This window comes from Equus przewalskii, chromosome 13 (assembly GCF_037783145.1).
Source record: "Equus przewalskii isolate Varuska chromosome 13, EquPr2, whole genome shotgun sequence".
Classification (NCBI taxonomy): Eukaryota; Metazoa; Chordata; class Mammalia; order Perissodactyla; family Equidae; genus Equus; species Equus przewalskii.
The window spans coordinates 27,580,505-27,597,768 of NC_091843.1; the positions used below are offsets into that span (position 1 = coordinate 27,580,505).

Here is a 17,264-nt window from a genome sequence, read left to right on the forward strand (position 1 = left end):
GTCCACGGTGTGTTCGGGTTCCTGGCACGAGGGCGCGGGCTCCGTGCTAGTCGCCGAACCCGCGGCGCCCAGAAGGCATCACAGCTGTGCCCTCGGGGAGCTTACGTGAAGTTATAAACAAATGCAAATACAATGTAAAGTCAAAAGATGGCCGGTGTTTAAAAGGCGAGGGGCATGGCGCTACGGAAGCCTAGAATACAATATGGCCGGGTAGGGGGCGGTTTCCCAATGGAAACAATATTTGAACTGAAGGCTGAAGAATGAGTAGATGAAAAGAGGAGGAAAGCTTTCAGGTAGAGGGAAACAGCATCTGCGAAGACTCAGCGAAGAGGGACAGAAATACTCGAGGGTGGGGAGGGGCGTTAAAAGGCAGGGCCAGGTCACGTGAGAGGTTTAAAAAAATCTGAGCGTGGGTCACATCCCCCGGTCACTCTTCCCTGCTTTTCCCTTCCACTTCCCTTACTAAAATGTAAGCTCTATTAGGCCGGAGGTTCATTTGGTCTGTTAATTTCTAATGAACAGTGCCCTAATGTAGTAGTTCAAAAATTCTTTGTCGAATGAACTTGAGTCTTAAGTCTGATTGCAATGGGAACGTGCTAATAACAAAGCCTTTACATATTTAAGGGGGTCGCTTGGCTGTATGGAAAAGATAGAAGGATGTAAGGAAATAGGTAGGGAAACAAGCTGTTGGAATTGCCCATGCAAGGCAGGGCTGTATTCTGTCCTGGGGTCACCTCGACAGAGACCTTTGTAGCCACTCTGTCCAAGGTAGCTACTGTTTTAGGTATGTCCAGCACATTTTTGTTTCCGTCTTGGTATTATATGTTTTGTTTCCTTTTTTGTTTGTCCTCCCAACTAGACTGTAAGCTTCATGAAGGTGTCTGTCTTGTTCACAGCTGTGATTTCTGACATCTAGTATGGTAGTGCTCAATAAATATTTGTTGAATGAATTAATGACGTTGGATGATGTTAGTAGAGATAGGAAGAAGTGGATGAATTTTAGAGCGATTTAGTATGGAAAGCTGACAGGATGTGAGCATGAGCTGGCACTCAGAGTTGCCAGAATAGTTACTGGATAGTCTCAAGGTAAAACAAAAAAACTTTTTTAAGGGATGGGAAGTGTGCCTTCATCATTCTGAGTCTTCACCATAACGTGGCTTACTTGTACTGTGGCTGTTTGGGTCGGATTTTCTCTGTGCTTGTCTCTGAGTTCCATGAGGACAGAGCTGGACAGGCTTAGCTTAAATGTGTTGTAACCGATACCTTATGTTTCCTTTTGGCCTTAGGAGAAGAGCAACATGGTTTAAAGAGGGATTATGATCCCCTTTTACATATGAGAAATTGAGGCTCATAGAGGTTGGTGAACCTGCTCAAGGTCCCCCACTGAGGATCTCGTGACACTAGAAATCTGATAGTCCAAACACCTGGCATTGTTGGGAAGGATGGAGCTTCAAGTCCACCTCAGACCTGTGAGCCTATGCTTTGAAAGGACAACCAAACAAGGCATTTTAACAAGTAAGAACTGGCATCCCTGCTTTAGCCATTTGTTTACACTTGGCTTAGCCCTCCATCTTCCACCAAATGTGCTGCATGCATGCATCCATTCATTCGTGTCCTTATTAAGTGGTACTGTGCTTCTGAATGCTGCAGGGCAACAGGAGGGAGAGACATGGATAAAATAGAGCCTTGGAACTAAGAGGAAGGCCTCTAGGCTCAGACTTCTTGTATTCAAGTGCTGGCTCCACCACCACTTCCTAACTGTGGCTTCTGCAAGTTGCCTAAGCTCTCTGGGCTTCCATTTCCTGAACTGTCAAAACTGGTGTAATAGAACCTGCCTCACAGGCTTTTAGTAAATACTAAAGGGATAATGCCTAGAAAAGTGATTACTTAGCACCAGGACCAGCTACTTAATTTAAAGGGCAAAGAGAAATGTGGAGCCCCTTGTTCTAAACATAAGAGGGCAACAGCAGAACATTAAACCAAGCACAGGGCCCTCCTAAGCGTGGGACCCTGTGTGATTGTACAGGTTGCATGCTGGTGAAGCTGGTGCTGGCTAACACAGTGCCTGCATGGTGAGTGCTCAATAAATAACTATTAATTTCCTAGGGTCAGATCTCTCAAAAAGTCCAAGATCTATTGGAGGGAAAAGACATTTAACCTCAAAATAACTGCATGAGAGAGAATGTGACACACACTGAGGACACAGTTGGGTTGAGGGCTATTCCAGGATTCACATTTTTTTTTTTATTGGCACCTGAGCTAACATCTGTTGCCAATCTGTTTTTCCTTCTTCTCCCCAAAGCCCCCCGGTACATAGTTGTATATTCTAGTTGTGAGTGCCTGTGGTTGTGCTATGTGAGATGCTGCCTCACCATGACTTGATGAGAGTTGCCATGTCTGCGCCCAGAATCTGAACTGGCGAAACCCTGGGCTGTCAAAGCAGAGCACAAGAACTTAACCACTCGGCCATGGGGCCCGCCCCCGAGGATTCACATTTTAAAAAAGAACATTGACAATCCAGTTTACATGAGCTCCTTTGTCAATGAAGACACTCAGGTGGAATCTGGATGAGAATGGTCAGTTATGGATTGGTTGCCTTTTAGCTTTTGGTGGTTGTAATTACCATGTAAAAGTCATTTCTTCATCAGTGGAAAAGACACAGGATTTTGAGTCAGACGTTTCTTATCTAGCTAATAGTAAGAACCACTGTTGACTGGGCATTTCCTATTTCTTGGACACTGTGTAAAGATGCTTCCCATATATTATTATCTCATTGAATTCCCCCAACAATCTTGGGAGGAGAGTACAATTGTTACCCTAGTTTTCATGGTAAGGAAAACAAGAATCAGAGAGGTCAAGTGATTTTCCCAAAGTCACAGCTGGTAAGTGGCAGAGGCAGGGCTCAAACCCAGCCCTGTCTGGATCCAGGCTCATAAGCCCTAAGCCTTATGCTTTGCCACTGACCAGCTGAGTGCTTTTGGTCAGATTATTTCACTCGCTCTGGTCTCCAGCGACCGCAGAGGGTGGTGAAGTTTGGATGAGGCTCAAGTATGTCAAGCCTTCGGTATGGTAAAGTATGTGAAGCCTCTATTGAAGTGCACAGAGGTTATTCTGGGATTTCCCTTCTCTCCCCTTGAGCTAAACTCTGAGCAATTACAGTTAAACGGTTTTGTCTTTATAGGAGGGAAATGTGGTAAAGACATATAAAGTGCCTACAACGTTGAGAAAGTAGTGAGTGGCACAGGAAGAGACTGCCCAAGACTTGAGGTCCTTGCTCTCCTAGAAAAGTATGTGCTGGGGCCGGCCTGGTGGCATAGTGGTTAAGTTTGCACGCTCCGCTTCAGCAGCCCCGGGGTTCACAGGTTTGGATCCTGGGCACAGACCCAGCACCACTTGTCAAGCCATGCTGTGGTGGCATCCCACATAAAAGAGATGAAGACTGGCACAGATGTTAGCTCAGCGACAACCTTCCTCAAGCAAAAGGATGAGGATTGGCAACAGATGTTAGCTGAGGGCCAAGCTTCCTCCACACACACACACACACACACACAGTATCCTGTTTATAAAAGGCTTAGCACCCATGTGGCAGAAATGAGCCACCATGCTCTTGGTTCTCCCTGATAGTTTTACTTGATGGCAGATATGGAAGGGCAAACTGGTGGGCCTCCGAGTGCAGCATAAAGATAAAGACATAAAGAGTGTCACCTGGATTTCTAACCACAGCTCCTGGAGCCTGAGTGTCCTATAAAATAGGTAAAGGACTTGATTGACAGCAAATGACCCCACCCTACAATGCCTGCAACATCCTGTGGACATTAGAAATCTATGCTACTGTCACTGAGTATCTCTGAGCTTAAATTATGTCAGCTGCTGAACCTCTCCTTTGCCTGCTGTATACTCAAATCTCTGATTTGATAACACCTCAAATCTGGGGTTCTGGTAGCTGTATCTGCCTCGTTCTGAAGCAAATAAGGAATGATTGTAGAATTTGCATGTTTCTATAGCTTTTGTTCACCTTTATGCAGGCAGGGATAATTCTATTGATTTTCCAGCCTATTTATCTTGCCCAAAGGTGGTCAGTAATGCCCGGCATGAATACAGTTGGTGCAAATGTGACCGAATGATCAAGCCTCTTCTCTTTGTGCGGCACCACCGATGCTTCAGCACTGCCCTCCTTTGCCCTAAGGACTGGGAATGGGATGCTGAGAATGGGATGGAATGGCTCACTCACATGTGCTTTCATTTCTTCTTCAGAAGGGAAGGCAAAGACATTTAACAAAACCTTTACGACACTGCAGATTTCTATCTCCCTCCACCCCCATTTTCCACCCTCTGTAGAGTTATAAGGATGCCCTCCATTTCCCTCTTCCCTTCTACTGCTTCCCTCCCCATAACCCCTGTAATCATGCAGTCAATAAAGGCTGGTCTTTTGGGTGCCCTGGAGAGTAGAGGCTACTTCCAGTCTTCTGGTGTCTCCTTGTGAAAAAACCATTTCTGCCTTAGATGGACAGTCTCGTATTTCCTTTGGAATGAAATCCTCATCCTCTTTCTAGGTCTTCTTCATTTCCCATTCCTGAAGTACAGAAAGACAAGAAAAATCAGTTTGTTGAATGTTCTAGTGTGAATTGCAGGATAAAAACATTCCAGTGCATCTAATTATATAAAGAGCACCACTGGGCAGATTAGAGAGCCATGGGTCACAGTCCCACTCCCTCTCTTTCTGTAGCCGTGGGTAAGTCATTTCTCCACAATGGAGCTCGTCTCTAAGGGAGCCCAAATTTCACAAAGTTTGTCTTTCTCAGACAAGGAAACTGAGGCCCAGAAGGAGGGGAGTGGGGACTGCACTGGCTCCAGTGCTATTCCCCAGGACCGGGGGGTGGGGTAGGAGGCTGAGGGGAGAGAAGCCAAAGCAGTTTAGTAAGGAAGGGTGAGGGCAGGCAGCCCACAGGGCTCCATTCCTTCTGCCAGGGCTGTCTAGGAGTTCATCTGAGAGGAATGTGGAAGTCATGGCCAACAGTGAATGACTTTTTACCCATAAATGAGGCATGGGGTTTCCAGCCAGCTGTGAACCAGGGTAGAACGTGACAGTTAGAAAATTCTTGATGGGAGGATTCTCCAATCCCAATCTGCTCCTCGCCCAGTCTTTGCCATGTAAATCACAGTTGTTCAAGGCAATGGCCTAGGCGTCATCCTTGATTCCTTTTCCTCATCCTCCACATCTTCACTGGCAAATCCTTTGGCTCTACCTCCAAAGCCAGCCACTTCATATCACCTCCACTAAACCCTTCTCCTCTCTCATCTAGATTACTACTTCTAACTGGTCTCTCTTGTCCCGTCATCAATTCTCAACAGAGTAGTCAAAATGGTCTTTTAAAAATGTAATTCACATCCAAAAATTGCTTGCTCAAAACTTGCCAATGACTTTCCATTATGTTGGAACAAAATCCAAAGTTCTTCCAGGGGCTTACAAGGATCAAGGAGAAGCAAACTATGACCTGTGGGCCAAATCTGGCTCACTGCACGTTTTTGTACAACCCGTCAGCTAAGAATGGTTTTCACATTTTTTTTTAAAGATTTTATTTTTTCCTTTTTCTCCCCAAAGACCCCCCGTACGTAGTTGTATATTTCAGTTGTGGGTCCTTCTAGTTGTGGCATGTGGGACGCTGCCTCAGCGTGGTTTGATGAGCAGTGCCATGTCCGCGCCCAGGATTCAAACCAACGAAACACTGGGCCGCCTGCAGCGGAGTGCGCGAACTCAACCACTCGGCCACGGGGCCAGCCCCACATTTTTAAATGTTTGAAAAAAATTCAAAAGAACAGTAATTTTTCATAACACCTGAAAATTATATAAGATTCAAATCTCAGTGTCCATATAAAGTTTTATGGGGATACAGCCATGTTCATCATTCGTATACATATCGTCTATGGCTACTTTCCTGCTACCATGGCAGAGTTGAGTAGTTGGGGAAGAGACCACGTGATCCATAAAGCTTCAAATATTTGCTATCTGACCCTTTACAGAAAAAGTTTGCTGACATCTGGTCTAGATGATCTGGCCTCTGGCTGGTTACTTCTCTAATCTCACATCCTAATGCTCAGGTATTTGTTTTTTAAGTCCACACTTCTTACGTGCAATTCTGAAATCTAGAAAGCTCTGAAACTAAAATTTTCCTCAAATGTTTTGGCACAAACTCACTTGTGGCAAAATCTGACCTGAGCTGATGTGAGGCTGTTTATAATCTCTCTATTCCACGTGGTGTGAATATTCATGAGCCTTGCTGTAGAATTATTAACATGTTTGCTTACAGAGTACCTCCTGAGAACTTGTTGGGGTTTTTCATCATATATAATATGTACCATATTACCTTTCCAAAATCCCCAAAGTCCTGAAACAGCTGGCCAAGCATTTCAGAGACAGGACTGTGGACCAGTATCATGGAGGGCGGCCTGGACTTGGCATGGGAAGAGGTGGGTGTGCATCCCAGCTCTCGCAATGATGCCCTGTTTAACCGTGGGCAAGTCCCTTTACTCCCTCATCTTCACTTTCCTCACCTATGAAACAGGGCCTTTCCTGTCTCAAGACACACTGTAGATCAGAAACCAGATGACTGCGCTTGTTAGAACTATGTGTTAAGAAAGAGAAAATAACTTCTGAATGAGATTTAAGGATCTTCTCATGAGTTTTACTGCATGTATGTCTTGGCAATTCTCTGCCTTTCTCACTAGCTAATTTTTGGTTCTTGGTGAGGTTTCAGAGAAAGGAGGCTGCCAGTTCTCTGAACTTTGATTAGCTGAGCGATTGCTGTACCTTGGCTTTCTGTAGTACCCGTCCTTGGTTGGAGGTTACGATAGATGGGCTCCTCTTCCTCAGCTCAGAAACACAGTTGACAGGGAGAGGTTGCTCTGGGGCATTGTTTTGGGGTTTATTTGCAGTCTCCTGTTGATAACAAGAAAGAGTTACATCGGCAAGGTCTAGTGCTGGCTACCTACACCATGCCTGCCCGCCAAAGAATGCAAGTAGAATGCCCTCCGCTGACACACCAGCATCGCACAGGGTGAGGGAGGAAGATACTGAGGGCCTTGGAATAAAGGTTATGATGGCTAAAAGTACTAAACTCTCATGATGCACCAGGCATTGCATGCATTAGCTCATCTAGCCTTTCCAAGCCTCTGAAGTATGTACTAATATTAGTCATCCTATTTTACAGAGAAGGAAAATGAGAAGGTCAAGTCACTGCTCAAGGTCACACAGCTGGTGAGTAGGAGAGCTGGCATTCAAACCTACAGCCCTCTCTCTAACCTCTCTCCTGTATTCCTTCTCATTTCCTACACTGCCTTCACCCCTTAAATTTTTCAGATAATTGCTTAGTACCTTACTGGATGTAATTCCTTAAGCATGACGTATTAATAGCTAAGCCTGCAGGGAATTTAGAGAAGACTTCTCTTTATCTCCAGAGGCCATCAAAAGGATCAAAAGTGGAGGGAAAAGTCCTCTGGAATGTGAACATCAGGGCATGCAGGTGGGAGGAGGCGGCTGGAATGAGTGATCCACTTCTAACTCTTTCACCAGCCCTCTGTGACCCTGGGAAGTTGTTTTGTCCCTGGCCCTTAAGCTCTTCACCTGTGAATGAGTTTGGAAACGCCCCATGGAGAGGAAGTGCAGGGGCGGAAGAAACAGCCCTGGCTTCAGAGTCATGGGGTGCGGTCTGATCAGGCAGCGTAAGCTTGGAAAACAACAGTAAGAATACACTTCCCAATGACAACTCACACTTATCAGACCAGTTATTTCATCTCTCTGAGTTTCAATTTCCTTGTCTGAAAGCAGCTGAAACATTTATTCATTCAACAAACATTTATTGCACTCCTACTGTTTTTTAGACTCTGTAAATATAGGCTAGAGACATAACAATAAATAAAAAAGACATGTCCAATTCTTAAAAATACAACCTTGTGGAGGAGACAGATATTGGACAAGTAAAGACACAAACATGTACACACACGTATACATGCTGTGGTTAAATGCTGTGAGGAAGAATAACAGATGGGACCATTGGTAATTTACACTAGCGGTTTCCAACTGGGGGCCATTTTGCCCTCCCGGGGGACATTTGGAAATTTCTGGAGACATTTTTGGTTGTGATAACTAGGGGTGGGGAACTACTGGCATCTAGTGGGTAGAGGCTAGGGATGCTGCTAAACATCCTACAGCGCACACAACAGTCCCCTGTAAAAAAGAATTATCGGCCCCAATAGCCATAGTGCAGAGGCTGAGACACTGATACAGACTGAGGGGAGCAAGGTTCTCCCTGAGGAAGTCTCATTCAAGGTGAGAGTGTCTACCTTGCAGGGTTGCTGGGAGCACTGGAGATAATGGATGCAAAGGCCTGAGGACAGCGCCTGGGACACTCGGGACCCCAGGAGAGGACGTGTGCCATAGGGGCTAAAGCAGGGCTCTGGAGTCAGACTTCCTGGGTTTGGAATCCTGTCTTCCACTTAGCTGAGTGACCTTGAGCAAGTCATGCAACATCTCCGAACCTCAGTTTCCTTGTCTGTCAAATGAGATGGATACCCATAGTCCTACCTCATAGGACTGCTGGGAAGAGTGTGTGAAATAACTCAGGTGAAGATGCTGTACTGGCCCATGGTACCCGGTCAACACAAGGTTGTTATTCAACATACGGTAGTTACTATTATCATCGGTAACCCCAAGGCCACTTCTAAGATCACATTGAGGATAAAAAGTCAAGTGGTGGGGCTGCAGTGGAGAGGACACAGGCCAAAGGACTTGCTCCAAGAGTCCCCTTCCTAGCCGTGCCACCTATGTATGGCGTGTCTCCTCTGCTCTTTGGGCCTCAGTTTTCTCATCTGTAGACGAGCATAACTCCTACCCCCAAAGAACGATCATAAAGAGCAGTAGCACATGAGGAGGTTAAGGAGCAGCTGCCCTGGTGCAGAAGGAGGTGGACTCACCCTGCTCTTGTTCTTGCTGCTCACCAAGAGCCCCAGGGCTGGGCCCCCTGCCAGGGACTGCTGCAGGCGCTCCTTCACAGCCACCAGCCGCAGCTCCAGGTCAATCCGGCGCTCCTCCTTCGCGCGACACTGAACTTCCAGGGCGGCCACAGCCTCCTCCAGAACCTTTAACTTTGTGCCTGCGTCCAAAGACATAGATGAGAAACAGCTGAACCTGGCCTGAAGCACCAGGGAGTCTGGCAGGGCGTCAGGCCCTACTCTGCCCCTCCTAGGGGGCCTTTCCAGCTTTCAGTCCTGGTTAAGAGACGGATTTTGGGTCTGAGGTTCCAGCTCCATGCTGGGTTGTGTGGTTTTTACCTGCCCAATACCCACTTCCCCATCTTCTGGTATAGAACCCTGATTTTCCACTGCGAAACCACCTTTCCCCTCTGATTCCCTAGAGTTCCGATGGGGCTGACCTCACTCCTAGTTTAAGGGGTTGACACATAATGTAGATCTGGCCCATAATTGTATCTCATTCTCTGGTCACAGTAATCGATGTAGGGATCAAAGTTGGCCCGATCAGAGTGAATCTTGAGGTGTTTGTGGGGGCCATTGGGAAGAGAAGCTCTTTCTGCTGGGCTGGCTGAGAGGATTGGGTAAGGGCTGGAGCTGTGCAGCCATCGTGCCACCATGAGGGGCAGAAAGTGAAGCCAATGTAAAGGAAGGCAGAAGCAAGAATTAGAGAAATAAGCTTCCTGGTGGCATCATTTAAGTCCCTGGACCTTGCTATACCTGATCGTTCAATTTTCCAATTACATTTTTCTCCTTTTCAGTTCTAAGCCAGTTTGATTTTGGTTTTTGTTACTTGTAATGAAGAGACATAACACAGGGCTTTACACTGACCAGGGGTTCCTACTAGGATTTTGCTGCTTATTCAGTTAAGCCAACAAACCTATAATAGAACCTCCTTTGTGCCAAGAGCTGTGTTGGGTCTTACCAGGTTCAAAAATTAGTTTCATTGTTTGCCCTAAGGGAGGCTGCACTGGAGAGTTTTCTAATAATGGTAGATTCTTTCCATTTGTTTGTTCATTCATTCAGTAAATACTGAGTGCCTGCCTGCTGTGCACCAGGCACTGGTCTGTGCTCTTGAGATATATCAGTGGACAAAACAGGCAAAGATCCTTGCCCTTATGGAGCTTATATTTGTGTGTGTGTGTGTGTAAGAGAGAGAGAGAGAGACAGACAGACAGACAGAGAGAATAAATATAATAATCTAATATGTTACAAAGTGATGTGCTATAGGGAAAAACTGAGCAGGACAAGCAGGGTAGTCAACCTGTTCCAAACCCTGGTTTTGACTCTTATATTGAAACCAAACTGCATTTCTTGGTCTCCCTTCCATTGATTCTGGTCCTTGGCCACACAGAACAAGTCTTATCCTTTAAGCCAGAAATACTCAATCTGAGGCTCGTGGATTCCTAGGCAATCTGTGTCTCCGGGGACACATGAGCTTCTGAAATTGTTTGCAATGTTGTGAATTATGGGTTTTTTCCCCTCTAAGAAAGGGTCCGCAGGTTCCATCAGATTTTCATGGGGTCATGGACCTTGGACATATTCTATGTAAGGACAGGACCTCTGTTCCCTCCAGCATGTGCAGCAACCTGCTGCCAAACTGCAGCTATAGAGAGAACTGACAGGGAACACGGCAGCAAATGGCGTGCAGAGGAGCCCACTGCAGGCAGGGCTCATGGAGGTCATGGCCCTGGATTTCACAAGAGGATCCTTGGTAAGTCTCCCTGTGCACCTGGACCAATGTCTCACACAGTCAGGTGCTCAGCACATATCTGAATGAATGAGTTAATGTGAGGCTCCGAATGATATCTCTTATTTCCTTAATTTTAAGGCACACACTATTTTTCACATTTTAATATTTCTAAAATCAGATCACATCTTACCATATTAAGTGTACACATTTTTGTGATGCTTTTTCATCCCCTTACCCCAAAAGCAATTATTAACTTGATGGCACTTCTATTAGTCAGGAGGGATAATGAGGAGGAGGAGGAGGAGGAAGGGGAAGAGAAGCCCCTCGTCCTGAGTAAGAAACTGGGTGACCTGTCCCAGGGGGAGTGTCAAGGCTGAGTCCCCCATGAGCGCTCAGGACCACACCCACAGAGGTACCTGGACCGCTCCGAATGGCTTCCTTCAGCTCCCTCTTCTCCTGCCTCAGTGCCATCAGCTCCGTCCGGATGGTCTCTTTCTCTTTCTCCAGCTTCTCTTTTTCTACCAGGTACCTCCGGGCATCCTCCTCAGCTCGGTTCTTACCATACTTGTATTGATTGGCACCTGCAGAGAAGTGAGGCAGGAAAAGGCCCTCTGGTAAGGGTACTTGGGTGGCGTTACGTCTTCTCTCTCAGCCTCAACTCCTACATCTATTAAATGAGAATATTTAGATCTATACCCTCAGATACATTTAGTGTGACTCCTCTAAGGAAATAAGGAGCAAAAGGGAGACAGAGCACAGGGACGAGGACCAAGGGCTTTAGAACCAGACAGACCAAGGTCTGCGTTCTCTTTTGCCCTTTGCTGGTTGTGTGACATTAGGCAAAAGTGAATGGTGGTGTTTTGTGCCTTCCCTTTAGGCCTTAGTTTCCTCATTTGTAAATGTGGATATTGATCAGATTTACCTCCTAGCGTTGTGGTAAGGTTTAAATGAGACAATTCATGAAAAGTACTTAGTATAGTACCTGGCAAATAGTAAGTGCTTAATAACTATTAGATAATAATAATAACATAAAACAAATACTGTGATGTATAACACTCTTCGGTTTTAGAAGGGCATATTTTAAAGTTAACTCTCAGGTATATTTAAGACAAGGAGACAGTTACATAGAACTCAGATCTATAGAGAATTGAGACCTTGGGCTGAAGTCAGGCATTGCCCTTTTTAGTACTGGGAAAAGGAATCTCATAGTCTACCATAGGCTCTACACTATGGTGGACAATGACAACAAATAATTATGAAAAAAATGTATCGAGCCTTTACTATGTGCTAGGCCATTTATATGCACTTCCGTTTAATCCTTACAAAAACTTACTATTATTAGCTCTATTTTATTGTTGAAGAAGCTGAGGCAGAGAGGTTAGGTCCCATTGATAATGATGGCAGAGCCCAGATTTGAACCCACGTCTAACTCCATGGTCCATGCCACACAATACTGCTCTAGCTGTGGCAAGGCCATTGTCCAACCTCTCAGTGGAAGTTTTATTTATTTTTTTGCTACAGATAGCCCCATACAGTCCTTTGTAAGTTGGTGGGGTGTGGAGTGATTCCCATGATTTACTGATAATTGGGGATCTTCCCTCTCTAGCTCTCCTAACGATTGCAATGGTCACCCAGTGACCCATGCAAAAATCAGTTCCTGCCACAACTACCCTGCAATTCAAGCCCGATCATAAATAAATCACAGAGGGCAGAAAAGGAGACCCATACCTCCCCCAACTTCCCAGATACACAATTTTGGATTTTATAGACTGGTAAAAAAAATAAAAAAAATGGGTAGACCAACAAAGCATTGTCAACATTCTATTGTATCAGATAAGACCTTAAAAACCCCAACTATCATCTATTATTCCCAATATTTTACAAAATAAACAATATTTTAACATCCTCAGAGTTGGAAGGATACAAGTGCAGAATGAACTAGTCATTTACATTGAATAGATTTAGCTTTATGAAAAGCTTCATGCACTGTGCTTATCTTTCTCATTTCATTGCAGATGAGTGAAAACTTCCTTAGGGACTGAACCAGCAAGTGGAATCACCTTTGGGAGCAGCTACCCTGGTTTGCCTTGATGTGTCAGCACCACGGAGAGCAGCTTATCTCACACCCCCACCCTGTAATACTTAAGTCACTCGAACAGTGGTGAAGAAACAGACTAGTTGTTTCTAATGGGTAAGTTGTAAGGAGCTATAATTTTGTGGGCCTCATAGGATGAGTGATACAATATTTGCTTCAGAACTGTCCAAGCACCTTCCAGAAAAATGTGGGCTTCCATAAGGAGAATAAAAAGGAAAGTTTAGTATCCAAGTTACTAATATAACCAATGCACTAATGTTGTAGTATGTATCATTACTTCATTCCTTTTTATTGCTGAATAATATTCCAGGTGGTTTTAGGGGGAAAGCCTCCATTGTTTCTATGAGAACTCAGCTGTTCATCTTATTAGGGGATCCTTTGTAAGTGATGAATTGATTTTCTCTTCTGCTTTCAAAACTTTATCCTTGTCTTTGGCTTTAGCATTTTGATCATGGTGTGCCTTTTGTGGATCCCTTTGCCTTTATTCTTCTTGAACTTCATGGAGCTTCCTGGATGTGTAAATTAATGTTTTCCAATAAATTTGGCAAGTTTTCAGCCATGATTTCTTTCAATATTTTTTGTGCTCCTTTCTCTCTCCCCTCTCCTTCTGGTGCTCCCTTTATGCATATGTTAGTGCATTTAATGGTGTCCCACATTTCTCTGAGGCTCTGTTCATTTTTCTTCATTCTTTTTTCTCTCTGTTCTTTGGAGTGCATCATCTCTATTGATCTATCTTCAAGTTCACTTACTCTTTCTTCTGCCAGTTCAAATGTACTGTTGAACCCCTCCAGTGGGTTTTTCATTTCAGTTATTGTACTTTTTAGCTTCATGATTTCCATTTGGTTCTTCTTTTTGTAATTTCTGACTCTTTATTGATTTCTCTATTTGATAAGACATATTCATCTTACCTCCTTTTAGTTCTTTAAGCATGGTTTTCTTTGGTTCTTTGAACATATATAAAATGGATGCTTTGAAGTCTTTGTCAAATTCCACATGCAGGCCCTCTCACAGGCAGCTTCCGTTGCCTGCTTTTTCCCCTTTCATGTTTCTGTGCATGTTTCATAATTTTTTGTTGAAAATTGGACATTTTAGATAATATATTGTAGCATCTCTGGATACTGACTTCCCCACCTCCCTCTGGTTGTTTATTTGTTGAGTGACTTAGCAGGCTCTTTTAGTGAAGTCTGTCTTCCCCTGCAGTGTGTAGCCTCTGACATTGCTCCTCAGAGGGTGCACCCTGGGAGGACTGTGTCTTAGCAGGGCTCTCTCTGACTCTCTCCCTGATTCTCTGTTAGTATCATGCCCAGCTGTTAGGCTCCACTAATTGTCAGCTGATTGCTCCTTGTTTTTGACAATGCCCTGGGGCATCAATTGCTCCACAGTCTGATCCAATTAAATTCAGCCCCTTTGTAGGGTAGTTTTAAAGGTCCATTATTTGAGATCAGTCTTTGTTCTCACCCCGGGAGGGTTCTTCTTAGCTGTCTCTTTCTCTGATTCTCTCTGATGAACTAGCTGGCCTACAGTTTAGTTTATTGCTCCCATGGAGCTACTGGCTTCCTTACTTGGTTACCAGTAAATCTACATTGTTTTTGACAGCACCCTTGGGCTTGAACTTCTCCACACTCTGTTCCAACTAAAGTCAGTTCTTTTGAGGAAGAGCTTTGGAGTTCTCTGTTCTTATGGCCTGCCTCTCACCCTGGGCAAAATCTCTGAGTCACTGTTCTGGATCTAGGGGTGGGAACAATGGCCTGCTTCTCTCGGAATGACATGCCTGCTTTATAAACAAGGTGTTGGGTGGGGGTAGCAACCTCTGGTCTTCTTGGCTCACGTCCCCCAGTGTTGAACCTCTGCCCCAGGAGTGAGCTGGGGTGAGGGCAACTGGGGCCCCTGTATTCTTGGCCTGCTCCACCTGGGAAAAGCCTCTCCCCTATGACTGGGGTCTGGGTAGAAGAAGGGAGCTCCCTACCTCTTGGCTGCACTCACCGGGAGTTTACAGCCACTGAGTCATGATGGAGCCAGGGGTAGTGAGAAATGCTGGTGGCCTGCCCCTAGTGGGGAGATACTGTAGCCCTCGTCTGGTAGCTTGGGGAGAAAGAACCCCATTTTCTTGTCCACACCTACCGAGAGTGGAGATTCTGTCACACTGAGTTGGGAAAAGCATAAAGAAGTGGGTTATGGCTCAAACGTCACAAACTCTCACTGTTCTTGCTGAGACTTAGTAAATTTTCTAGAATAAGTCTTTCTTCATTTGCTGTATGCCCTTAGGACAATTCCAGAGACTTTAGATGATTACTTGTTTTAATAATTTTCACCAGTTATGGTTGTTCCGCTGGGAGTGGGTCTGTGGAGCTTCTCACACCCCATTTTTCTCAGAAATCCGCTTGCCACCACGATTTTTGCTTTCTGGTATTCATGACCTTTGTAGTCTCCTCCCACACTAGATAGGGCTGACCTGTGCTGCCATGAGGACATCCCCGAAATGAGAGTGTGACTTCCAAAGCTAGATCACAAAAACACTGCGGCTTCTGCCCTGTTATTCCCTCCTGGGTCACGTGCTCTGGGGAAAGCCAGCTGTCTCGTCATGAGGGCAAGCAGCCCAATGGAGAGGTCCCCATGGCAAGAAACTGAGGCCTCCTTGCCACAACCAGCACAAGCTCAGCAGACGTGAGTGAGCCATCCTGCCACAACCAGCACAAGCTCAGCAGACGTGAGTGAGCCATCCTGCCACAACCAGCACAAGCTCAGCAGACGTGAGTGAGCCATCCTGCCACAACCAGCACAAGCTCAGCAGACGTGAGGGAGCCATCCTGCCACAACCAGCACAAGCTCAGCAGACGTGAGTGAGCCATCCTGCCACAACCAGCACAAGCTCAGCAGACGTGAGTGAGCCATCCTGCCACAACCAGCACAGACTCAGCAGACGTGAGGGAGCCATCCTGCCACAACCAGCACAGACTCAGCAGACGTGAGTGAGCCATCCTGCCACAACCAGCACAAGCTCAGCAGACGTGAGGGAGCCATCCTGCCACAACCAGCACAAGCTCAGCAGACGTGAGGGAGCCATCCTGCCACAACCAGCACAAGCTCAGCAGACGTGAGGGAGCCATCCTGCCACAACCAGCACAGGCTCAGCAGACGTGAGGGAGCCATCCTGGGAGCAGATCCTCCAGCACGTCAGGCCCTCAGACGACTTCAGGTGACGGGCTCACGTGCTGATTGCAACCTGATCAAAGACACCAGGCCAGAACTACCTAACTAAGTCACTCTGTGGTTCCTGACCCATGGAAACTGTGTGACATAATACATGTTCATTTTTTGAGCTGTTACATTTTGGGTAATTTGTTATGTAGCAATAGGACATTAATACATGCTCTTGAGTAAGACCTTTCTCTTTTATGTTTTTCAGTTTCTTCATCCGAAAAACACTGCTGGACTAGATCCATGATTTCACACTGCCCTGCAAGGAGCCCTATGATGCCACAGTGATGGCCCACAGGCTACTGTACGGTGCAAAGGGGAGGTCAGGTGGGCGTCCTGACTCCAATCAGAGCAGCTCCACTTTTCTCTCTCTCATAAACTGGGCTTCAGTATAAGACTGGATTAGGAGAAAGGGTCTGTCTTTGGTTATCTTTGTTGTTAGATTTTTTTTTCTTTTGACATTTTCTGATTTCTTTAATCTTACATGCTTATTTCCGTTTAGTTTTCCCTTTTAAAATGGGCATTCTCTAAGGCCCTGTAGTTCCAGTGCCCGTGAGAATGGAGGGCAGGGAATGTTTCACAACAACCCTCTAATTGTTCGGAGGGGAAGCTCAGACCTGGAAGAAGGGACTTTTCCAAAGTTACATAGCAATTGAGTGATCACGTGAGGAATGGGATGCAGGTCTCCTGACCCCCAGAAGAGATTATCTGTACGAATGAAATGGAGCTATAGTAAAGAAAAGTGTTTTAAAAAATAAATCTTCAAAAAGCAAGGAGAAGTTGACTTTATTCAGGTACCTGGGGAAGAAAGTTAAAGCAACGAATAAAAGACTCTTGGAACATGCTGTCCTGCAGGAAGCTGGCTTGCTCATAAAGATAAATGAATGGGAGCAGAAATTAGTGTTGGAAGTGGAACAGAGCTCGCCACAGAGTTGTCTGGCATGCTTGGTCATTATCGTGAATGTGTCAATCAGGCAGTTCCCCGAGCCCCTCTGGGGTGCTGGGCAGAGCTCAGGCTGGGACACACAGGGGAGCCGCGCCTTGCAGGGGACCTGCCTCAAGGGTATTTGGAGGGGTTCAGTTCTCCACTTATTATGCCAGATCAGAAACTATAAATTGCTAGCCTCTGGAACAGGCACAGCTTGAAGATGATATATGTATATCTCCTAACTCAGCATTAAAATTTTTAATAGCTGCTAATATTAAAAAATATGTGGATTTCACATAAAGTCTAGATTTCTGGTCTCTTTTGAA

At 45.5% G+C, this 17,264-nt stretch overlaps 1 protein-coding gene and 1 long non-coding RNA gene across 7 annotated transcripts in view; one reads left to right on the forward strand and one right to left on the reverse strand.

Annotated features, from left to right (window-relative positions):
- The first annotated feature begins 6 nt into the window (after nt 1-6).
- On the forward strand, nt 7-17,239 carry LOC103556285 (uncharacterized). 2 transcript variants are annotated; one of them, XR_011525112.1, is made up of 5 exons: nt 7-210; nt 1,287-1,515; nt 7,209-7,255; nt 12,733-12,908; nt 16,219-17,239. It is a non-coding gene; the product is annotated as an uncharacterized lncRNA (long non-coding RNA). The 2 variants fall into 2 exon arrangements; XR_011525111.1 differs by having other exon boundaries at nt 53-293.
- AFAP1L1 (actin filament associated protein 1 like 1) overlaps nt 4,215-17,264 on the reverse strand; it is a 61,565-nt gene continuing 48,515 nt past the window's right edge. For all 5 annotated transcript variants that reach the window (XM_070569213.1, XM_070569216.1, XM_070569212.1 and 2 more), the window contains 4 exons: nt 11,134-11,298; nt 8,971-9,149; nt 6,809-6,937; nt 4,215-4,573 (listed from right to left, as the gene is read on the reverse strand). In XM_070569213.1, the coding sequence (XP_070425314.1) occupies nt 4,550-4,573; nt 6,809-6,937; nt 8,971-9,149; nt 11,134-11,298 (497 nt within the window). In that variant the 3' untranslated portion in view covers nt 4,215-4,549. The remainder of the gene's footprint in view (nt 4,574-6,808; nt 6,938-8,970; nt 9,150-11,133; nt 11,299-17,264) is intronic.